General features: G+C 38.9%; 1 protein-coding gene across 2 annotated transcripts; it reads right to left on the reverse strand.

Moving 5' to 3' along the window:
• Positions 1–1,955: 1,955 nt before the first annotated feature.
• LOC124155012 (putative deoxyribonuclease TATDN1) lies at positions 1,956–21,229 on the reverse strand. 2 transcript variants are annotated; one of them, XM_046528761.1, is made up of 6 exons: positions 21,087–21,229; positions 20,831–21,010; positions 11,633–11,828; positions 6,846–7,070; positions 3,179–3,388; positions 1,956–2,074 (listed from the first exon to the last, which is right to left on the reverse strand). In XM_046528761.1, the coding sequence occupies exons 1-6, from the start codon at positions 21,130–21,132 to the stop codon at positions 1,981–1,983; spliced, it is 951 nt and encodes a 316-aa protein (XP_046384717.1). In that variant the 5' UTR covers positions 21,133–21,229; the 3' UTR covers positions 1,956–1,980. The 2 variants fall into 2 exon arrangements, with proteins under 2 accessions (XP_046384717.1, XP_046384722.1); XM_046528766.1 differs by lacking the exons at positions 20,831–21,010; positions 21,087–21,229 and adding an exon at positions 12,547–12,598.
• Positions 21,230–21,284: the final 55 nt, after the last annotated feature.

Below are 21,284 nucleotides of genomic sequence, written 5' to 3' on the forward strand. Positions count from 1 at the left end.
AATGAGTGTTTAGCTCTGCATTTTTTAGCTTAGAAGTGTATTAGTAATTGCATTTGGCCGGAACAAATGCTTTGAATGGCTAGTTCATTTCGAAGCTAGTCTTCTACTTGTTTTTAAAATAATTTTGGATGGGCACCTCCAACACCCAAATGCAACCATTAATCAAGTATTCACACCACTCTATAACCAAGAAGGAAATCAAAATGATGCCCGGAAAATATTTAAAAATTTTGATAGCTATCAGTATTATTTGCTTGCCTAAATCTACATTCGGCTATTGATGATTTTATATTTTCAATGAAATTTATGCAAAAATTTAACAAGCTTACAGGGATGTGCGAGTACTTGAAAATTTGAGTCGAGTTGTTACTACGTACTCAACTCACGTGCTTCAAGTACCATTATAAAGAATGGCCTAGCACTTGCAATTTCAGCCAGGGTCGCCCACAGAATTCTTGAGGCCTGTGGTAGAGTTTGGGTGTGAGGCCATCTTTCCCCGAAGAGAAATAGCCCCCTTAACTCAGTGGCCTGCCCCATCTGTCCCCCCCCTCTGATTTCAGCCAAAGATTTAATCTGACTGGCAGGCATGGCATCTGCAGAGGCGAAACAGAAGCTGCGGGCAGAGTTGTGCCGATGGTGGCGCACTCGAGAAATGTTCCACAAATGAGCAGAGAATATGGTAAGCAGCATATTCAATGTTCACGATAAAAAATAAGTGTACCCACCAATTCATTAGCTACTAGAATATAAGATTTACTCTTAAATTGTAGGTCTATGCCACAGCCTATATGCCTATTAATAGTCTAAATTGTGATATTCTTCTTGGGAATAGAAGAAATAAAAACTTAGCTATTTCCACATGATAAGTTATTGTGACCGACCGTGGTTTCAATACAGCATAACATTATCAAGGTGAGGAGTTACAGGTAAATTGAGCAGTAAAAATAAAAAGATGGGTTGAGAAATTTCCGGGTGCTGTTGGTTAGGGGGATGTGGCGATTGGGTTTGGTGCTGGGTTAGGCGTGCGTCACTGTGGGTGGGAAGGGCTGGATGAGTAGGTGGGAAACTGGAGTGGAGGGGGGAGCGAGAAGGCTGAAGGTGATCATTAACGAGGGCTATGGCTTAAAATTCCCAGCTCTTCCAAAGCGTCTAATCCCCCTGCTTTCTTCTCAAAGTGAAGAATAGTTGGGGTGAAGTCACTATTGTGCCCAATGTTTATAAGATGTTTTGCGAAATGTGAATTGTCTTTCCCCTGCCTATGACACATCTAGTGCTCGCCCACTCAATTCACCGGTAACTACTCACCTCGACAATATTACGCTGCATCAAAACCATGGTCAGTCACAATAAATCGTTACAATGTGGAAATAGCTAAGTTTTTCCTTCTTCTATTCCTATGATAAATGATTTCCACCAAGTTACACCAGCTACTGTTGATCATGTGATATTATTGCTTAAAAATTTACAGCTTATTTTAAGTGGTATTATTTTTTAGGTGACCAGAATATTAGTCAAAACAACAGTTCTCTATGGAGTTCTTATGACTACATCCTTGACTTGGAACCCTCCCATGACCATCAATTGTAACAAGAACTTGACATCTACTTTTCACCTAGTCATCCCATGTACTGAGGATCCACTGGCCTGCTGAGATAGTCAAAAGGATAGATTCCAATATCTACCAAGTTTGGCAAGAAAGTACTAGTCCATTCCAGCCACACAAGCAATATGAGTATGACAGCAATTGATATCATCTGCAGTGACTGTATTAAAGACATAAAAAAGAGGCAGCAACAATAATTGCTCATCTCAGCTAAGCTTTGAATTTATAATTACATATCTACCAACTTGCGAAAATGGCATTTTCTCTAAACCAAGATTTTATTTCACAAGGAAATAAGGAATGGATAAGGGGAAAAGAGTAGGTTGATTTAGCTTAAAATATAACAAGAGAATTCGATGTGAAGGTAATTTACTTTATTAAAAAAACAATTTCAAAGTATTTTCATAGATGACCTTACTCAAAGTATCGGCATCCTCTCCTCTGACAGCAGCAATTATGTCCAATATTTGCCTGCAAAGAATGAGCAAATACATAATATAAACATTGTGCTCAACATTACTCTCGATAAAATCTTCTCGGGTTTTTTACTGCAGGTAAGGCTGTTTACAATAAAAGTCTTACCTGGTGCCAACCTCACAAGATTTTATCAATAGTACTCGCCAAGAGAGTTTACCTTCTTTTAACATTACTCTTATTTTATAGGTGCCCTAGCCAGTGGCGGATACAGAAAAAACTCAAGGGGGGGGCGCAACATATCTTGAGTTGTCTTTACTTTTATCGTAATAAAAAATCACAGTCAATTCACAGCCAAAGTATAAGAAAATTTTATTTAAAATGATTGTAAACATGTAAAAGATAATGCCATCTTATGATATAAAAAAGTTACAATTGTGGTTTTGCAATGTTCGGCAATACGGGCGGATCCGCAAGGGAGGGGCGCGCGCCCCCCATCTGTATCCGCCACTGGCCATAGCGTTTATCATTTCATTATTTCTTCACATAATAAGCTAACTCCATGTTTATTCATCCTGCCACAACCAGATGAGATATATATTTAAGATATGATCAATGGAAAACTATCCCATAAGATAACATTTTGAGAATGATTAGGAACATTGAGTACCTACTGAAGTTCATGTTTGGATAGAGGACCTGATATCATTACCACATCATGCAATAATGATTTAATTAGAATTGGGGTATAGATGAGCAGCCGAATTTTCAATGATTTTTCTTAAATAAGAAAGAAAATTAAATCGTCATTTTAACCATAATATAATACACACACTATTAACTGAAAAAATGCACTTATACCAAAACTTAAGTTAAATAAAAGAGAATCCTATGACTAATGAAATTTAAAAAAATTATTATCTCTGGTTAAGATAAATAAAATACAAACCAAAATATAATTTACTCAGAACAACAAAGAAAGAGAATTGGAAGAGAAATAACATAAGTTTTTAATGGAGATTTTTATATGTTGATTGTTAAAGTTTGTTATACGAAAATATGTTAGTACTTTTTAGATTATAAACTCTCGTCTCTGTACGTGAATAAATAGAAGTACCAAAAGGGATAGAGAGAAAGATGGATAGTTTAATATTTTCTCACTCAATAATTGCAGGCTCATTCCTGCCCTTAATGGTACAACCAGGAACCCATTTTTCCTTCTTCACTTGTTTTTCTTGAGCTTTATAAGAAATAATGCTGTTCCAAGCATGTGTTGGTCTAGGCTCGCACCATGGGCTGTCTGTCTCAATAAGAATTCGATCAGATGGTAGACTCTTCAGAGATTCCAAGTTGTCACTTGTTTTCAGTGAACTGCACACAGAAAAAATAAAAGTAGCTTTTCAAAATCGAGTAAATTATTCAGCATAATCTTCATTTATCATTTTTAATAATTATTTTAGGGGGGGGGGGGGCCCGCCCCAGATTTTTAATACGGTCCCATTACCATTGCGTTCGTTTTGTATTAAGAACAAAATCCTGGTTACGGCCTTGCTTGTGCCCCCCCTCCCCAGAAATAAATCCTGGATCCGCCCTTGGTTTACTCCAGTCTTCCTGGGGAAAATCCTGCTACCACTGAGGCAGGCTTAAGATATGCAATTTCCAATTTCTCTTGAGGAGTTTAAGTACATATATCACAGTGAGCATAAGTATAAATTCCATTTTAAAGGTACTGAACAATAAAATCACCAAACTATTTCATGATACACATCTCAGTATTAGTCTCAGAACAAATAAAAATTATTATTATTATACACCAGTAATTGATAGAGATCCGTGAAATTCACGAGACACGATATCGCGAAATAACACGAAAAAACGCGAAATCCGTAAATAAACACGAAATTTCGCGTTTTTTGCGATTTTCGGTGAAGTAGCAAAAAAATCACATCTAATGAGTCATAAAAGCCTAAGCCTTCATTGTTTAACGCTGCCGGCGTTCATTTGCTCTACCTCATCACGATTCCAAGGTGAATTGCCTTGTTAAGTCTCGCGCATAACGCATCTATATTATATACAACCCGATGTTTGACATATACCTCACTCACTGACCACTGATTCACGTATACAAATTCCCGACCACTTCCGGACGTGCTGGGAAGACGAAATTTTCACCGTGGGTGGAAAAAAAATATTGATCGGGGGTGAAAAATCCGAAAACTCGAAAAAGTCGATCGGTTTTCGAGATACATCGATCCGAATTAACATTGGAGCCTTATGGGACTAAAACTTTTTCCATTTATTGGCTACTTGCAAATGTCACAGGAACATGAAATATCTGTGACAAAAACTAGATTTTTTGCTTGATTTTTTGATGTGAAACATTTTGCCATATTTTGATAAAAAGTATTTTTTATAATTTTTTTAAATTTCCAATGCTTTTCTTACAGGCCTACCTTTTTTTAAACCAACTTGCAGTAGTTTTAGGAAAAAGTCCTTAACGTATGAGATACTAGATTTTTTGGTGTGGTTTTCTTTGCAATATTTTGATTTCAAGTATTTTTTTTTTAACTTTTTAAAATTTCCAATGCTTTTCTTATGGGCCTATTTTGGAAATTTTTTTGACCAAGTTTCAATAATTGTACGATAAATTTCTTGAACCAACAGATACTAGATTTTTCGTTTGATTTTTTGGCTATCTTGGAATATCCATAAGTTGAACAAATTTCGAGTAATTAACGATTATCTATTTTCCGATCTCTGCATTTCTCCAGGGTTTTCTTCCGCGTCAGGTTGTTGGTTGATTGACAACAGTTTCGCTGGCCTGACCTGAACCTTCGACCTGAGGACGCTGGCAGGACAGCCAGCGAAACTGTTGTCAATCAACCAACAACCTGACGCGGAAGAAAACCCTAGAGAAATGCAGAGATCAGACCATCGCCGCGGAAACCTACGCTTTAACATTATCTATTTTCCATTGAAATTGCGACTCCTACAACGTTTGGTAACTTACAACACATCCACCGTGAAGTTTGCATTCCCCCAACACACAATTTTGGATTTTTCGGAATTTTTTTTTGCCACTTCCCCACGAGGTAGGGACACCAAATTAACGTGAGTGATGTCTTTCACGTGCTCCTGTGTGCCGCTACCAGTGTTCCGGACCCATCCCCTATGAAAAAATTGTATAAACCTGTTTCAAAATTTTATACAATTTATACAATTGCCATGGCAATGTATAAGATTGTATAAAATTTTGAAACAGGTTTATACAATTTTTTCATAGGGGATACGACTTATCGACACGGAATTTATGAAAACGATTGGTGACCACTGATACAACACAAGTATAAAACCCCCGGCATTCCGTTGAAATCCCCCGCAAAAAATTAAAATTTGCCATTAAGTCTCCTTTTATGGGTACTTGTCGCCATTATTACCCCGCATTGTACTACCCTTTCCGATCATCGCTACATTATCAATGTGGACGATAGGTGACCGCATGTATGACACACATTAAAACCCACTCATCCCCCAGGTGGAGAGGACCCATTATTAGGACTAAGCGGAGCAGCCGTGGGGGGGGGGGGGAGGGCTCCTCACTCCCAAGGCGGCAAAGATGCCCCACAATGAGGAACGGCAAAGCCGTTCGCGTGGAGTAAGCGGGAATAAGTGAGGAGTAACTGGCATAGGCACGGAGGGGACCTCAGTAACCCTCATGCGGCAAAGCCGTTCCGAGGACCAAGCGGCGCAGGCGCTGTGGGCTTCCACCACGGCGAAGCCGTTCCGAGGAATGAGCGGGGCGCTTCCCCACCCCCTTCGCATTCGTCGTAGCACATTCGGGTGAGATTATTCAAATTAAAATTCTTCCAACAACCACAAAAGTAGACGGCGAAGCCGGACCCGGGGTATTTAAGGGGCGGAGCCCCGTAACGAGTGTGCGGAGCGCAGCGAGTTATACAGTACTATGGTTATATCATGGCTACTCAGCACTCAGTTTGAAAACACCATTGTGATAGGTTGTGTTTTGTGGTTGGACTGTTTTTTTTTTTATCGTGGTTCCAGCTTTAAATATTGAACGAAGGATAGGAATTTTAAAATGCCAAAAGCAAGAGATACCGCTCATACCAGGGCAAGTGAATTCATCTCAGAAGGATTTTATGTGAAAACAGAGTATTACTGTGCAAAGTTTGCAATAAAAGATTTGAATTTGAAAGATGTGACACACGTGTGATGCTTGTTAAAGCACATCAGTAGCGATACACATAAACGTGCAAAAGAAAGGGAAGCCGCAAAACGACATTTATCATTTAAACACACAGTCACTCAGTCAAAGAAAGAAAAGGAGGAGCTTGTTGTTACTACTACAGAAGCATTTTTAAAGGCTTTATTTAGGGTAGAGAAACTTGGCAATCCAAAAATTCTGGAATGGCTCTCGAAGTATACACATATAAGGTAGTGGGGATTTGCCGTTTGCTGACTGTATTCGCCAAGACGACATACTTGAACCATTCACATACCTTGAACCAATATAACTTGAACTATTTCCTTCATTTAGTTGTATCAGAAATTTTGTACAATCGAAATTGTATTAAATATTATGTAAAATGCTAAATAAAAGTATAACTATTCATGAAACGTGTACCATTAATAATAAAGAGCCTATAAACGTGGAGAAATTGTAGCATTATAATAACATCGCCAAGATTGTCTATAACACCAAAATCACATGGTTTTAAAACGAATTTTAGCAAAAAATAAAACAACTTTCAGGGACCTCTAGTAATTGAATATACACTAATATTCACTAGTATTCCGGAAAGATACTAACCAGCCATTAATGCCAATATAAAAACCAAGGTCAAGGATCTTGATTGCTTCATCCTCTGTTCCATCAAAGGAATGCACAACACCCCTGAGTTTCTCTTTATCTTCATCCACCAAGTTTTCACGATGAGTAGATAAAATTTTCACCAGATCAGCAGCAGCATTTCGGCAATGAAGAAAAAGAGGTAGATTAAAGTGAGTTGCTAATGCCAACTGCTTGGAGAAATACCTGAAAAGGTTACAAATTTTATACAAAATATTAACAGAAGTTCACATGATATCTCTCTAACTTATTGCAGTCAATATCACAAAAATACAAAGATAATCATATAATGGTATAAAATCTCAAGTGGTTTTGGCCTTTTCTGACATTTCTCTCGAGAATACCTATTTTTCACGGCCTAAAAATGTTCCAAAAATAAGAAGTACACATATGAATTGAATTTGATTACAAAACTATCATGATACAGTACAGGACCAGATAAACACTTTTAAATCCGCACAGTAATAAAATAGGAACTTGAATTGATGCAACCATAGAGTAAGCATATGTAATATGTAAGTACTTACTCTATGGCGTAACGTATTTGCCTAATTAGTTTAATTAAGGCAGTAATCTCCTTTCAGATGCATTTCACCAAGGTAAGGCATCATTGTGGGACAAAAATGAAACCAATAATTCACTCCTAAATGAGTTGTTAATATCATCGTCATGTGTCTTATTTCCTTGCTTAGGAACCGCCATAAGTTCGATGCCTATGAAAAAGATGGAACACCTGAGTACCCCCAACATTATAGACATGATGCCCAAAGAGTCACATGAGGTAATCACGGCGATTTATACTGCCTTAAAGAGGCTTTCTTCCACAGAGCCCCAAATTAATAATGAATGGCAAATCCTCCTCACCACCTCAAATCTGGACTCATCAGTTCGTGCTTGGCCTCGGCATTATTGCTGCACTGCCCATTGTTTGTTCAGCACCATATCGAGTATGTGGATTCTTCGGTGGCATATGTTGATGGTTGTCTCTTTTCCGATTCTCCATATAAGTGGTGATGCATTGAATTAAAGACCTGATGCATCTGTTTTATTTCGGCCATTGCTCAAGCAAAATAGGCCAAAATAATGTCCGAAATACGTTGGACTTGGAATCATTTTTTGAATTGTGCGTATTCACCAAAACCTCTACGCTATGAAATTGTTGGGACTGGAAAAACCACGACTTCGCTGTAGGGGGTTTCGGTGTATGTAGGTGATACGCGGGTTGCGTCTTCGCAGGGGCAGCAAAGGGTTCCGTGTTCCTTATGATGCAAGTTGAGTAAATTTCCCAATCTTGCCTAATTCACCATTCCTATAGCGATGGTAATCAACTTTTTTTATTTACTATAAAATACAGTGGCTATCATCGTGTGATATTCAATCTGCCTGGTTCTAATTGAAATACAGCACCCTCCCGATTATCCAAATGGGCTAATGATGGGGAGAGACGGCTAGAATTATCGGAAAACAAGGATAACCCAAACTTTCACTTTCATGTGTTGTAATGTTCATAATTGATGTAAAATAAACAATATACATATCATAATTTGCGCTCTTATTCTGTTATTTTTTTAGTGCTTTCCAGACTCATTGAGAGCTTTGTTCGCCAGACCGCGATCTTTTCAGCAGCGTTAATATGATTATACTCATATTTCTACTGCTCCATATTATACCTGGTTTCGGAAACCACGCACCCATGGCTGCATGATCAGAATTGGATACAGAAATTTGGTTTGCACGAATGCTTCAAAACCATTGCGCGGCACCGGAAACTACACTGTTGGGCACCGGGTTGCAAGTGCTGCGGGAGGTGTATCCGTAATCTAATGGACATGATAAGCCTGGTGCATCCTAGCATTAAAATGCAGTGATTCTGGTGATTTGCGTCTGATTTTCTTTTTTATAAAGATGGTGGAAAATATTGAACGAGAGTGAAAATCATGCACGGATAATCTGCAACACGGATACACCGCAGCTGGATAATCGGGAGTCTGCTGTAATTGTTTTTTCGTCCATTCTGCTCTATGTAGAGCTCTGTCTGACGTATGCCTCATTGTTTACTTAAATTACCAAATGAAATCAAAGGAACAGCAAAATTGATGCCTGTGAATTACGTATTTTAAAAGTATTCCATAATTTTCCTAATATGCGCAGGACGAATTGAGCCGGGGGAAAGTTGCTTGCGCGGCGCGCAGATCAAAACTGACCCAACTTGTATCCAGTGGGTTTAAATGAAACAAAGTTGGATCTTGAGCAGCTATTAGCTTGAGTCTGCCCGGTGGCAAGCGTTTTTTTTTTAACTGAACGAGAGTTAGTACGAATGCCCTCGGAGACTAACTCACGTCGTCAGTCGTTACATAATCATGAAAGTCATATTCAAAACGCGAAAGATAAGGCAGTTCCTTTCGACTCAGGAATGGCTTATAACCATTATATCGAAGTACATAAAGTGTCCGGTGTTGTTGTCAGATATGGGGAAGCAAAATATTACGTGAAGATGAGTCACACGGCTTGTGAGTCGAAGTTCCCGGCGCTGAATTCGCGGAAGAATGCCGACAGAGAAGCTATACCTGGTAGATTCATTCTACTACTGCTATAACTTCATGGGAAAATTCTTTTTTTGTGCGTAAACATTATTGAGAGGGGAGATTTTTCCGGGCTCTTAATCTATTTTTGTTCATTCATCACTGATGGCAGCTGCGCGGTTATTTCAAATGCTCACTTAAAAGAAGTGATCTAAGCACCGGGATAAGTCTTAGTCACGGAATATCCCGGGTACCAGTGGCGCAACTAGGAATATGCTTTGGGGGTGATGGTAGTACCTGAGGGGCGGCCACACCCCTCAGGTACTACCCCCCCCCCCCCCCCCCCCCCGAGGCAACGGGGATTCCCAGAAAGTTAAAAAAAGGCATGCCTGGAAATATGTTTTACATCATTTTGGCACTTACAATTTTACTTTAAGTATATGCAGTTGCTGTATATCAAAGCTAGACATTAAAGAATTTTTTTTTTCTCTGAGGCTTTGGATCCTCTCCTCATCGCCCCACCATAATTACGCCACTGCCGGGTGCTCCATATTATCTATGGTGTGGTATTTAGAGGGAGGAAACCGACAGCTGGGGTCATTTTCGCCATGAGGTAAGGGAGGGAGAATAGAAACCCTGTGCTGGAATTAGCCAGGTTGTAACAATAGGCTTAACCAGGGCTTAATGTCCCATCTGGCAGACAGTGAGTTGCCCTGGAAGTTCCATCCACACTACTCTCAAGCAGGGATACAGCCATCTCTGAAAAATTTTTGCCTCGGCCAGGACATGAACCCAGGTCCATAGGGTGTGAAGCCTTCGTGATGCATTAGTGAAATTTTGCTCCCTAATTACGAGGTTAATTTGGATGACTTTCCTCAGGTATTTCATTTCTTCATCTCCAATCGTGGGTTTGCCTATAGGTGCTAAAATGAATTTCCTGAAAACTGCTTTTAATGAGTCAACTTTTTTCAAAAACTGGCTTCTCTATGAACATTTAGTGTCATCATTCCAAAATTTCTCCAGTATGATAGCCTTGCAGCTTAGAGCCAGAAATGCTAGAAGTTCAACCGTGGGTAATGTTGTTCAGGAATGCAAAATTATGTTTCTCTTAAAGTAACACATCATTTGTGGTGTTACTTGTGGGTAAATAAGAATAAGGCTTCAATTTCTTGCCTCCAAATGATTAATTGCATCCTGGAAACAAACCGGCCCCTATAAGAAAGGATTTCATGCTGAATACCAAAAAACCTCAATTATGAAACTTCCTCACTTATGAAACTTTTTTTGGTTTTCCACTGAAAGTTTCATAAGTGAGGTTCTACTGTAGTTATTTTTCACTAGATGAAATAACATTAAATGAATACTGAAGTACGATCTTCGTAAGCAGCTGAAAATTCTATTTTCCACGCTTGAGTTGAATCTGTTTTTCTGGCAACCTCCAGATGACTCTAACATAACACGTTTTGATCTCTTTCTCGGAAAATGTAGAACTCAAATAAAACTTCTTTTCCAGCACTCCCACACATTTCTCTTCCCCAAGCCCCTGCCTCCCCTCTGCTACTGATACCGGGACGCGTCCATCAATCTCGATCCATTGATATCTGTCTGATATCATGTTGAGTGCTTGGGTATATCCAGCCACAATGCCAAAATCCATGTGGTACCAGGGAGTTTTTAATGCTTTCTGGCCGTTTTCAACTGGTACATGGAATTGCAATTGCTATCATAAGTACTAATAAGAAAAAAATTTAACTTGTAACTCTAAAAAGACCTGTAGGAAGTCATGAAGGAGGAAAACACTGCATAAAAACATATCAAAAAATCTGTACTTTATGAAAGAATGCGTGTTTGTTAATTAAACATTTAACTAGCCAATGAACTTACACTGAGCATAGTCAAAATCTTTCTGATGACAGCATACGGCGATTCCCAAACTCAAACCTCATCCCCCAAACATCACTGATTCTATATGCACCTGTGCACAAGGATATTACAAGCCTAACTGCAACAAACTCATTTTTTCTCTCCTTGCACTGGTCTTGCATGAGGATCAAAATAGCAATGAGGCCAACGATACACCTGAACTATAGACGAATTGATACTTTTGATATTTCAAGCTAGGATAAACACCGACTTAACTCATGAAGCTTATCATTATGACACCTATGAACATGGTTTCATGTGATAGAGGAGTACATAGTAACAGTGCAGAGAAAGGATACTCACTTCAGTTGAGTTTCTTTTGGACAAAATTTCAGTCTGTCATAGTCTAGACCGCATTCTCCAATGGCAACCACTTTTCCTAAGCCTACTCCTTCCTCAGCCAGTTCTTGCAAAGCAATCAAGTGGGTGTCAGGATATCCCTCAGCTTCAAACTCCTCACACCTGGTTGGGTGAACACCTACGGTGCAATACAGTCTCGCTGAAAAAGACAAGAAATACTGCAATTTGATGTGTATTTTTTATGACACATTTGTGGTATGAATACCTTTAATGCATAAGTAAGACAATAACTCATAAGCCACTGCAGCTGAGCATTTTTAGATGTAAACAGAAAGAATGGCCATACATACTTTCTTTAAGGCCGTTTTACACGGGGCACGGAATTGCGCAGGTTAGAGCTGCATTAATTTCTAAAATGGCGTTGAATTGCACGAATGCATGAAAGAAATTAGAACAGGGGCTATTTTGCCATCTCACATCCACGCATTCTCGCATGTGTTCTAGCAATTCACCGCCTTACACGACGCAATTATGACTGCACCTTCGCACACACGTCAGGTTGTGCAAGTACGTGCCCTGTGTAAAAAGGCCTTTTAGAGTATGCTGGATGCATTGGCAGGATAAGTCTTAGGCTTTAACTACAAATATAGAATAATAGGTAATTTTTCACATTAATCAAGCCATCACGGGCACCCCCGGCAGGGGAGGCAACTGCCCCCCCCAGAATTAAAAATAAATTTAGTTCAAAACAAAAGTTATGGACAAATTTTCCTTTTGAAGAAAAATGATATTAGTATAAGACATGGAACTAAAATAAAAATCATAATTTCCTTAAAATTTTGGTTTCATTGCCCTTTTCTGTGCAAAAATGTTACAACTCGAACGACCACAGCTAGATTTGCCCTCCCCACCCCCACCTTGCGTTTTGATTCTGGGTGCGCCCATGCAAGCCATGAATAGTAAAATCACAAAGGCTAGGTTTACACCTGCGAGAAATTGCGCGAGTTTCTTGTCTGACAGTCAAAATTGCAAGTGTAAACAGGACGGCGAGCAGTGTCGCGACAGCTGTCGCGAGCAGGGCGGCGGAGTGTCTGACACTTCGACTTGCAGGTCTAAACATGAAACTTAGCTCTAGCAATTTCTCGCGCTCGCACTGTCACCTGATCAAACCGCGGGAGATATTTCCCAACACTTTTGCGGAAGTTGGGCTGAAGTGTAGTTGTGTTGTCTCTCCAGTCTCCTGTAATTTGTTGTTTTTTTTGTGTAGTGTTGTTTTGTCTATGGATGGATTTCAATGGATGAAGGGAAAAGGATGGAAAATCCCCTTGAGCAAAGTAGTTAAAAATGGTCGGATGTGGAGACAAAAAAACTTATTATGTTATATGAAGAAAGCGAAATATTGTGGAATGTGACACTGAAAGATTACAGAAACCAAGTGGAAAATCAGGAAGCCTTGCGTGACATTAGCAAGAAGAATAAATAAATCAGAGAATGATAAGAGTCACCTAAAGAATAGAGATTGTATGACGAAGATAGTGCATAGATAGTACAGCGCCAAACATATAGCTCTGCATGGTACCACTTCAGTGGCACAAATTTTCTCTCAAGTAGATTGGGATGGACAATTTTACTACTTTGCTAGTATTAGCTATTCTTATAAAATTTGAAGAAAATTATAATTGAACTTTCATAACTTATCTGCGTATCACCGTCACCTTCATTGTTGTCGCGTCGCTTCGGTACGTTTGTTGTGAAAGCGGAGCATAGGAGCGGAATGATTGTTTAGATCTGCAATCGATACTTGCAGCATATAGGATTGATTAAGATGGCTAAGACGGGAGCAAAGAGACAGCGCGAACATCGTGAAAGGAAAAAGCAATGCGGTGAATGCGAGGCATTAAAAAGGAAGAATAGAGACCCCCCCGGACCTACCCTCTGGCTATGCCACTGTTATGTTTCTTTTATATGAATTTCTGTGTTCAATAAATACACATATTTTGTAATTCTCATTCCATAGAAAATAAAAGTTTACAAGCATCAAATCACATACGTGTCAGTCATTGACAATTCCCGTCAGTCAGTGACACTCCATTTTTATGACCAAAGAGAGGAAACCATTTCTTACGCAAAGTTACGATTCCGTATACGTTTGAGCAATACCTAGAACTATTTTACATTTTTCGTGGATTTTCTATATTTGAATTCCCAACGAAGTAGAGCAGATTCTCCAGCTCTGCAGCAGACATCCTGACGAAATTCTTAAACTGTTGAGAGTCCTCCATTCGTAACTTAAGTCGTGAAAGCTCTCAAATGTTGCCTCCTATCAATCCATTCCTTAACCCAGATACTCCTCTTCCTTTTTTTCTGTTTATGTGCTCTATGCCAATAATCAAGTAACACTAGAGTAGCAGCAGTTTGCGCACGTCTACTTCATGGCATTGTAAAAAGCTACTGACCACCGTACGGGAGGGACCACTTCCGCGAGTTGAAATTGCACCGAATGCTGTCACATGTAAACGGATTTCATACCAACTGTCGCAAGCAACAGTGACACTGGCTCGCGCGAGAGCTCGCAAAATAACTCGCGTCCAACTCTCCGGAAAAATTGCATCTGTGAGTTTACACTATGCGACACCACTCGTGCAACTTATGTCGCAACTTTCTCGCAGGTGTAAACCTAGCTTAAGACCTACAAAGGCAAACCTTCAATGAAGGGCTCAGTGGAATCCCTAAGTCAGGACCATTAATATATGGCAAAGAAGTAATGAAGCATTATCTAGATAAGGGGAGTGGGAGGTCTTTTAGTTAAAAATCGTGTTGCTGACATCCATATGAACCCACCTGGTTCATTGTAGGTGTAAAAAAAATGTGTAAATACATATATATATATATATATACACACACACATAATCAGTGAAAACAGGCATCAAATTCTCATTGTAAACCAAGTATCCTTACAAGTTGCATTCTTGCTCAATTGTTATTCCCATAATAGCTTTGCTCATGCTGGTCTGTTGGCACTCTAAGTTGAAGTGTGTCAAATCTGGTTAGCTACCATGGCTGGCTACTTTTGGTACAAAAATCAGAGTGGGTGCTGTATTTGCTTAACGCAGGACATGTTTCTTCCCTCCATGTATGTACTAATTTGTCTACCACGTTGAAGCTGTTGGTTGCTTTTCTAAAGTATGATAGCTTCAATTATATTCTTGGGAAATACTTACCATCACTGGAAATTGCATACTTTTACTTCTTTGAGCTCTACTGATAGTACTGTGAATTGTTTGTTCTAACTCACCCTGAGGTATACTTTTCAGCTGCATGTTTAATCAAATCAGCTTTCTTACCTGACATTTTCAGGATAATTTTACTCTAGAGCTGATTTTGGGTGTTTAATATAGATATACTTATGAGCACAAGTTGCATTTATTGCATGCTTTACCAATGACCACTGATGCAACCAACGACATATTCTGGCTGAGAAGGAACAATGTAGTATTCAAGCAGAATGAGCATTTTATATATATCCCCACTCTCAAGTTGGGTTTCATTCTGTCAATCAAGTCCAGGCATGATTCATTTAATCTCTTCTGCAAACACCAGGACTCACAGAATGGTGTCCTCTGAAGGTCTAATGCACAAAGAACTTGTTTGCAGTAAACCTCTACTTTTCAAAGTCGATGGGACCCAAATTTCTTAATTTTGTGAATCGAAGGGGAGGCTACCTTCCATTGTTGCAAGTTGAGGAACATTATTCTCACAGCTGGCATATTATTGCCCCCAAATACCACCACATTCACTTTCTATGATAAACAATGATAATCAGCTTCTAACGATGTTGGTGAAGAGTTTTGCCAGATTGAAGTTGACTTTTTAGGTTGGATCGAAATAAATCTTTTTTTTTAACGCAACAGGTCAACTTTAAACATAAAAATACAATGTAAGTGGATTATAATTACAATCCACTTACATTGTATTGCCTAATACACTGAAAATTATAACTGAAAAGTTGTTGTTATGGAAACATCTTTACTGATTTTGATAAAATGGGTCAAGGCTTTCATGAGGGTATACAAAGAATATTCTAATTCATACAATGTTAGATATTGTGTGAGGATATGCATTGAAGCATCTATGTACTTGGCAGATCATTGAATCATCTATTTGACAGTATGAATAGTTTGGTATGGTATGGTATTTTGAGGAGGCGACCGACAGCTGAGGTCATTTGCGCCATGAGGGAAAGGTATGGAAGGAAGGGTGGAGAGAAACCCGGCGTCGGCATTAGCCTGCTCTTAACGAAAGGCGCCAAGGGGACCACGGCTTTACGTCCCATCCGACGGACGGAGTGTTGCGCTTGAAATGTCCTCCACACAACATTCAAGCAGGGATCGGGCAGTCTTTGAAAATTCTCTGCCGCTGCCGGGATTTGAACCCGAGCCCGCTGGGTGGGAAGCCAACACTCTAGCCACCACACCAACCCGATCCCCATGAATAGTTTTCTTTGATTATTTACATTACATATGTATTTTTACATTATCAATATAATTTTCAAAACGGAAATGTCTCATGAAGACATTTCAATAACTTCACTTTACACTTTTCACAATGAGTGTCTGAGCTGGCTGTCAAGTGGGCTATTTGGGTGATGCTTAAGCCTTTATTAAAATTGCTATAATTTTATGAAGCATTGAAATGATATAAAATGATTCTGCTGGCAAAGAGAAATATTTCAAGAATACCAACACTAAATTCTGTCAAAAAAATGATTAGAGAAGTAATGGCAATATAATAGGCTCCAGAGGCCGTGAACCCAATGCCCATTGAACACGTGGTGTGCATGGGGAAAGTGGCCTGCCAACTAAGGCCGGATGAATAAACGTTGAGCAAATGGTTGTGAGTCCAAGTAAAGCGTGCAAGCATTCGCAAAGGTGAGGGCATAATCATTTGCTCCATTACGTGTACCTTATGCTCTGGAGAAAATGATGCTTCACTTTAAATACCTATTGCTCAGCATTCTACACCAATGTAAACCCAAGCCATGTGCGACCCCACTTGGCCACAACTGCCTCGTCTAAATATGGAATCAATTAAACCACTAATTTTTGGTACTTGTACTGAACTATTTGATTTACATCATTACTTGGGTAATTCATTATGGCTCCGACTCTGATAAATTGTATTATGCAGAAGGTTAGAGAAAATTTGCAGAGTTTTGTGTGCTCTCGGGGGTTACTAAGATAAATTCAGGAATTCAAGAGTAATTGTTGGCATATTTTTTATCAAGTACTTCAGTAACTTTTCCACTATTTTCAAAGTAATAACTCTAACAGGCTATTTATATGGTGTACATTTTGGAATGTGACAGTCCTTTATAATTGCTATTAGAACATTTTAATACATCGGTCTTTGTTTACAGGAAATTATGATGTTTAAAATCACAAATGGTATGACTGGTGTCTTGTTTTCCTCAATAGGTAATACAGCCTGCCGCATTAAGTTTAAAACAAAATTTAAATAATCTGCTCACAAAAAGTGAAAGACAGTTAAAAAAACAGGATTTTGTTTGACTTGTCCTATACATGTAACAAAATCTCCCAGGATCAATAAAGAATAATAATACATAAAACTAAGAAGTTCCTTGGAGGGAGTCTTTGCCCAGTGAATATTGTGCCATGCGCTGGGATTGTGTCTTTGCGGATGTTAAAATGGAACACTTTTTATTCGTCATCAAGGCCAATGATGCCTGGTGTGAGGTGAGATGTTTTTATAATAAGTCTCTCTTCTTTTATGCCGACAGGAGCAAGGTACCTACTGGAGAAGCATCTTCCATTATCAAGGAAATAGAGAGAGAAACGCTACTATCCACATTCATTTTTTTAACAACACATGTTTTTATCATTTCTCAACATATTTAGGTGAAGTATTGTTTCACTAGCGTGAATTCCCAAAAATGATACCCCAAAATCTGTACCTTAACCTCATTTAGTTTTTGTGTTTCTTTCTCCCACGCATTGAATACTATGCAGAGTATCATTGATAAAGAGAAAATAATTTCTTTGTTTTATCACTAAAAATTAGTTGGGCGATAATCGCAAATATGTACATAGTAGCGTGGAAGGGGCAAAGCAAACAATTACTTATAATTGATAATTCTGAAGAGAAGAAGAGAAAAATTTTTATAGACCTGGTCCTCATAGGCGGTAGGTATCAATGGCCACGATGACGATGGATAAGTCTTCGACTGGAACGTCGGCAGAGAGGTAGATGGAGTGCCTTACCCGGACAGAAAAAAGAACCAGGAAGACTTTACTTCGATCATTAATTAGTTTTTTTCTCCCACACATGCTAATATTTATGTATTTCCATTTATGGCGTGTGTATTTTTAGCGCTATAACAAAAAAAAATATTTTTTTATAACTCAACAATACATAGCATCACTTTAAATACATATTTAAAGTGATGCTATGGTGAAGAATGCTATGGATGCCATATGGTGAAGAATGAAACCCAAAAACTAAAGAAGGCAAACGTATTGAGGTATCATTTTCAAGAGTTCACGAAAGTAAACCGGCTTTGCAAAATTACAAATTAACATGATGTTTAGAATTGTACTTCTGACATCATTTAAGTTTGATCATTGAGTTTATTGTAGTTTGATAAAACCAAAACATAAGCTCATAATATCAGATTGACGTCAGGTTTTGGCTCAATATTTTCACATATTAAGCAGATTGCTAATTCTTTAATCCCACGGCGATAAAATAATGAATTTAAAAAAGTTGGTGTTTAGTGTAGTTTTCCCCAATACGCAACTCATGCTTCCTAACTTGGTTAAAATTATTAGGGTCAATTATGGAATTAGCGAGGCATGTAGCTCTGCCGCGTCTTTGGGTGATGCCAATCTACAAAGTCTCATGGGAGCTATGAGAAATGACAAAACAAGTGTTGTAGCCAATTAAATGAATGTGGATAACAAAGTTTTCCTATTCATTTCCCCGATAATGGAAAATACTTCTCCAGTAGGAAAGGTGTCCCTGTTGCCATGAGAGAAGATCTACATATGTGCTTCTCCACAGCAGCAAAACGTTGAAAGGGGGTGGGGTGAGTAAGAGTGGGATGGGTGCTGCTGCTTGGATGAGGAAGTGGGGGCAGGATAAAGAGAGAGAGGTGCAGGGGGTGGGAGGTAAAGAAGGGGGCCTTCAGTGTTGACTGAGACTACGTTTTGGGGCCGTGTTTTCTGCGATGCACTCAAGCTACGTCACATCAAGGGAGGGGGGGGGGGAATGATAGGAGAGGGGGGTTTGGGATGCGTAAGTTGTGCATGTATCAGTAAGATCAGCAAAAGGTGATAGGAGAGAGTAAGCAAAGGTTTTTCAGAAAGAAAGACCTCTCGGAACGGGGAGGAGTGCTGGAAGAAAGTTCATGGTTCATGTTCAAAGTGCCTCTTCATTACGAGTTGCCTGAAAAATAATTTTGTGATAAATGGAGCCCAATATTTAAGATACTCCACCTCACTTTCATCTTCGTCGTCACTGCTGTCATGTATTGTACTGGCCGCTCCTCCTCCCCCACTATTTGCTGCTACTAGACACTTGCTAGGTAACAACTCACACCTTTTGTGCATTCTCTAATGAATTTAGTTCAAGCCCATACCTTACGAGTCAGCACTTTAAACTTACACAAAGCTTTGTATGTACTCATATAAATTCTCTTCTGATGTTACTAGTATGTATGAGGCTAATACACCAGCACCAATTGGCTATTATGAATATATCTGCAAAATTTGGTCACGACTATTTTCATAGCTGAGTTAAAAGAAGATGGACACAGCTGAGCAAATTCATTTATGGGCTCCATAATAATTCCTCCAAAATACTATAGTACATAGGTTTTGTTTATAAAAGGTTGTATAGTGTAATTTAACCTTGTTTTCCATCCCTTTTTTGAAATCCAGGCGTGGGAAACATTTTTAGATAAATTTCAAAATGCTTCTTTGAAAAAAAAGCACAACTTATATTGTAATGGATTTCTTCTACAATCATAGCCGTAAACACTTTAAATCACTGCCTGATTAATAAACACAGATATTTTTTTACATTTCAGTGACACACACAACAAATAATCCTTTCTATGGTGAAACATTTCCTTGAAGCATTTCGGCCAAGTCTGCATTATCTCAACGCCTTGCAATTAAAGTGCTCATTTGCTCTTGCTCTGCCGACAGAGCTGAGAAAATGCTAAGTTCCTGATTTTTATGCATGCAAAATACAGCAAAAATGTACTCCAAATTCAGTGAATATAAGCATTTGCTCACTTATATTGGTCTGGGCCATTGCAGAGTGATGTCCAAGTTTCATAACTTTCAACAAAATATTACCAGAAAAATCATATTTCAAATCTGAGATACCTACTACCTTGGAAATTCCTATGGTTTTAACCTCAGTACAATGGGTTTTGATCTTTAGATCATTACTAGTATGCTCAAAGAAAATTACTGAAGTCGAGTGACTTTCTATTAAAGCTAGGGAACAAGCAAAAGAGAAGGTGGTTGCAGACAAGAGATGAGGGTAATGGGGACGAAACTGCAGGTCTTTCCTTGGTAAAACAAATACATGCAGTATGTAAGGAGATTACCATCATAATGCTAGTTTAAAAGGTCCTTGTGAGGGAGTCCAATCCTGTAATGCTCCAAAAATCTGCTTTACGGCATTGGGGGAAAACAATTTGGGGTTCAAAGGAAAGATCATCTTCTTCAATCAGATGTAGTAGTTCTAAAGGGCATACCTCAATCGCAGAAGCAGTTCCTAAGCTCTTTCATGCATGAAGATAAGCTCCTTGCCATCAGTCCAATAGAGTAGCAGGGTGATCCCTCGATGTTGGTCAGTTTTAATTACTAAATTAATAAAATTGATAGCACATTTTTTCAGTAACTGGTCAAGTTAATCGCCAGTCCTTTTTTCTAAAGATCTGTTGTTTATCGATAAACAATTTAGTGAGCAAAATAACTAATACCTTAAGTGATTGGAAAGGGTTAAGAACCTTATCATTGAAGATATTCAATGCTGATTACCTGCAAAGTACAGGCACGCTTGATGCAGGGCACGAAAGGGAAATCTTACATTCGGCCTACCCTAAAATTAGGACCTAACTGCAAACCATCAACAAGACCCTAGAAATAAATAATGTCATCTTTAATTTACCATCTGTCTTAGCAATATCTAAAGCAGCCTTGCAATCCTCCAAACTTCCACCGGTCACAATTATTTTCTCCACTCCGACGTTCCATGCCCTTTCAAGAACAGCTTTCAGATCACCTTCGTGCTTCTTCGTTCCATTGTAAATGCCTTGGAACATAGGATCCGTTAAATTTGCCCCGATATCTGAGTAGCAAATGAGAAACACCGTAAGCCGCTGAAAATTATTTCAGACATCTATCAACAATGCATTTTACGGTACCGATAAATTTTCTTGTCGTCATTTTGACGATACGACCGGATATCATCAGTGCAGCAAATTAAAGAAAACTACCCCAATGATGGGGTAAAGCATTAGTATCGCAATTCTATACCCACAATAACATTCAAAACAGCTTTAAAATAAAACTTGACGAAAAGTTTAAAAAACACGATTGGGCTGCCGTCTGGCGTTACAAAT

Source organism: Ischnura elegans, chromosome 1 (genome assembly GCF_921293095.1).
Source record: "Ischnura elegans chromosome 1, ioIscEleg1.1, whole genome shotgun sequence".
NCBI classification, from domain to species: Eukaryota; Metazoa; Arthropoda; class Insecta; order Odonata; family Coenagrionidae; genus Ischnura; species Ischnura elegans.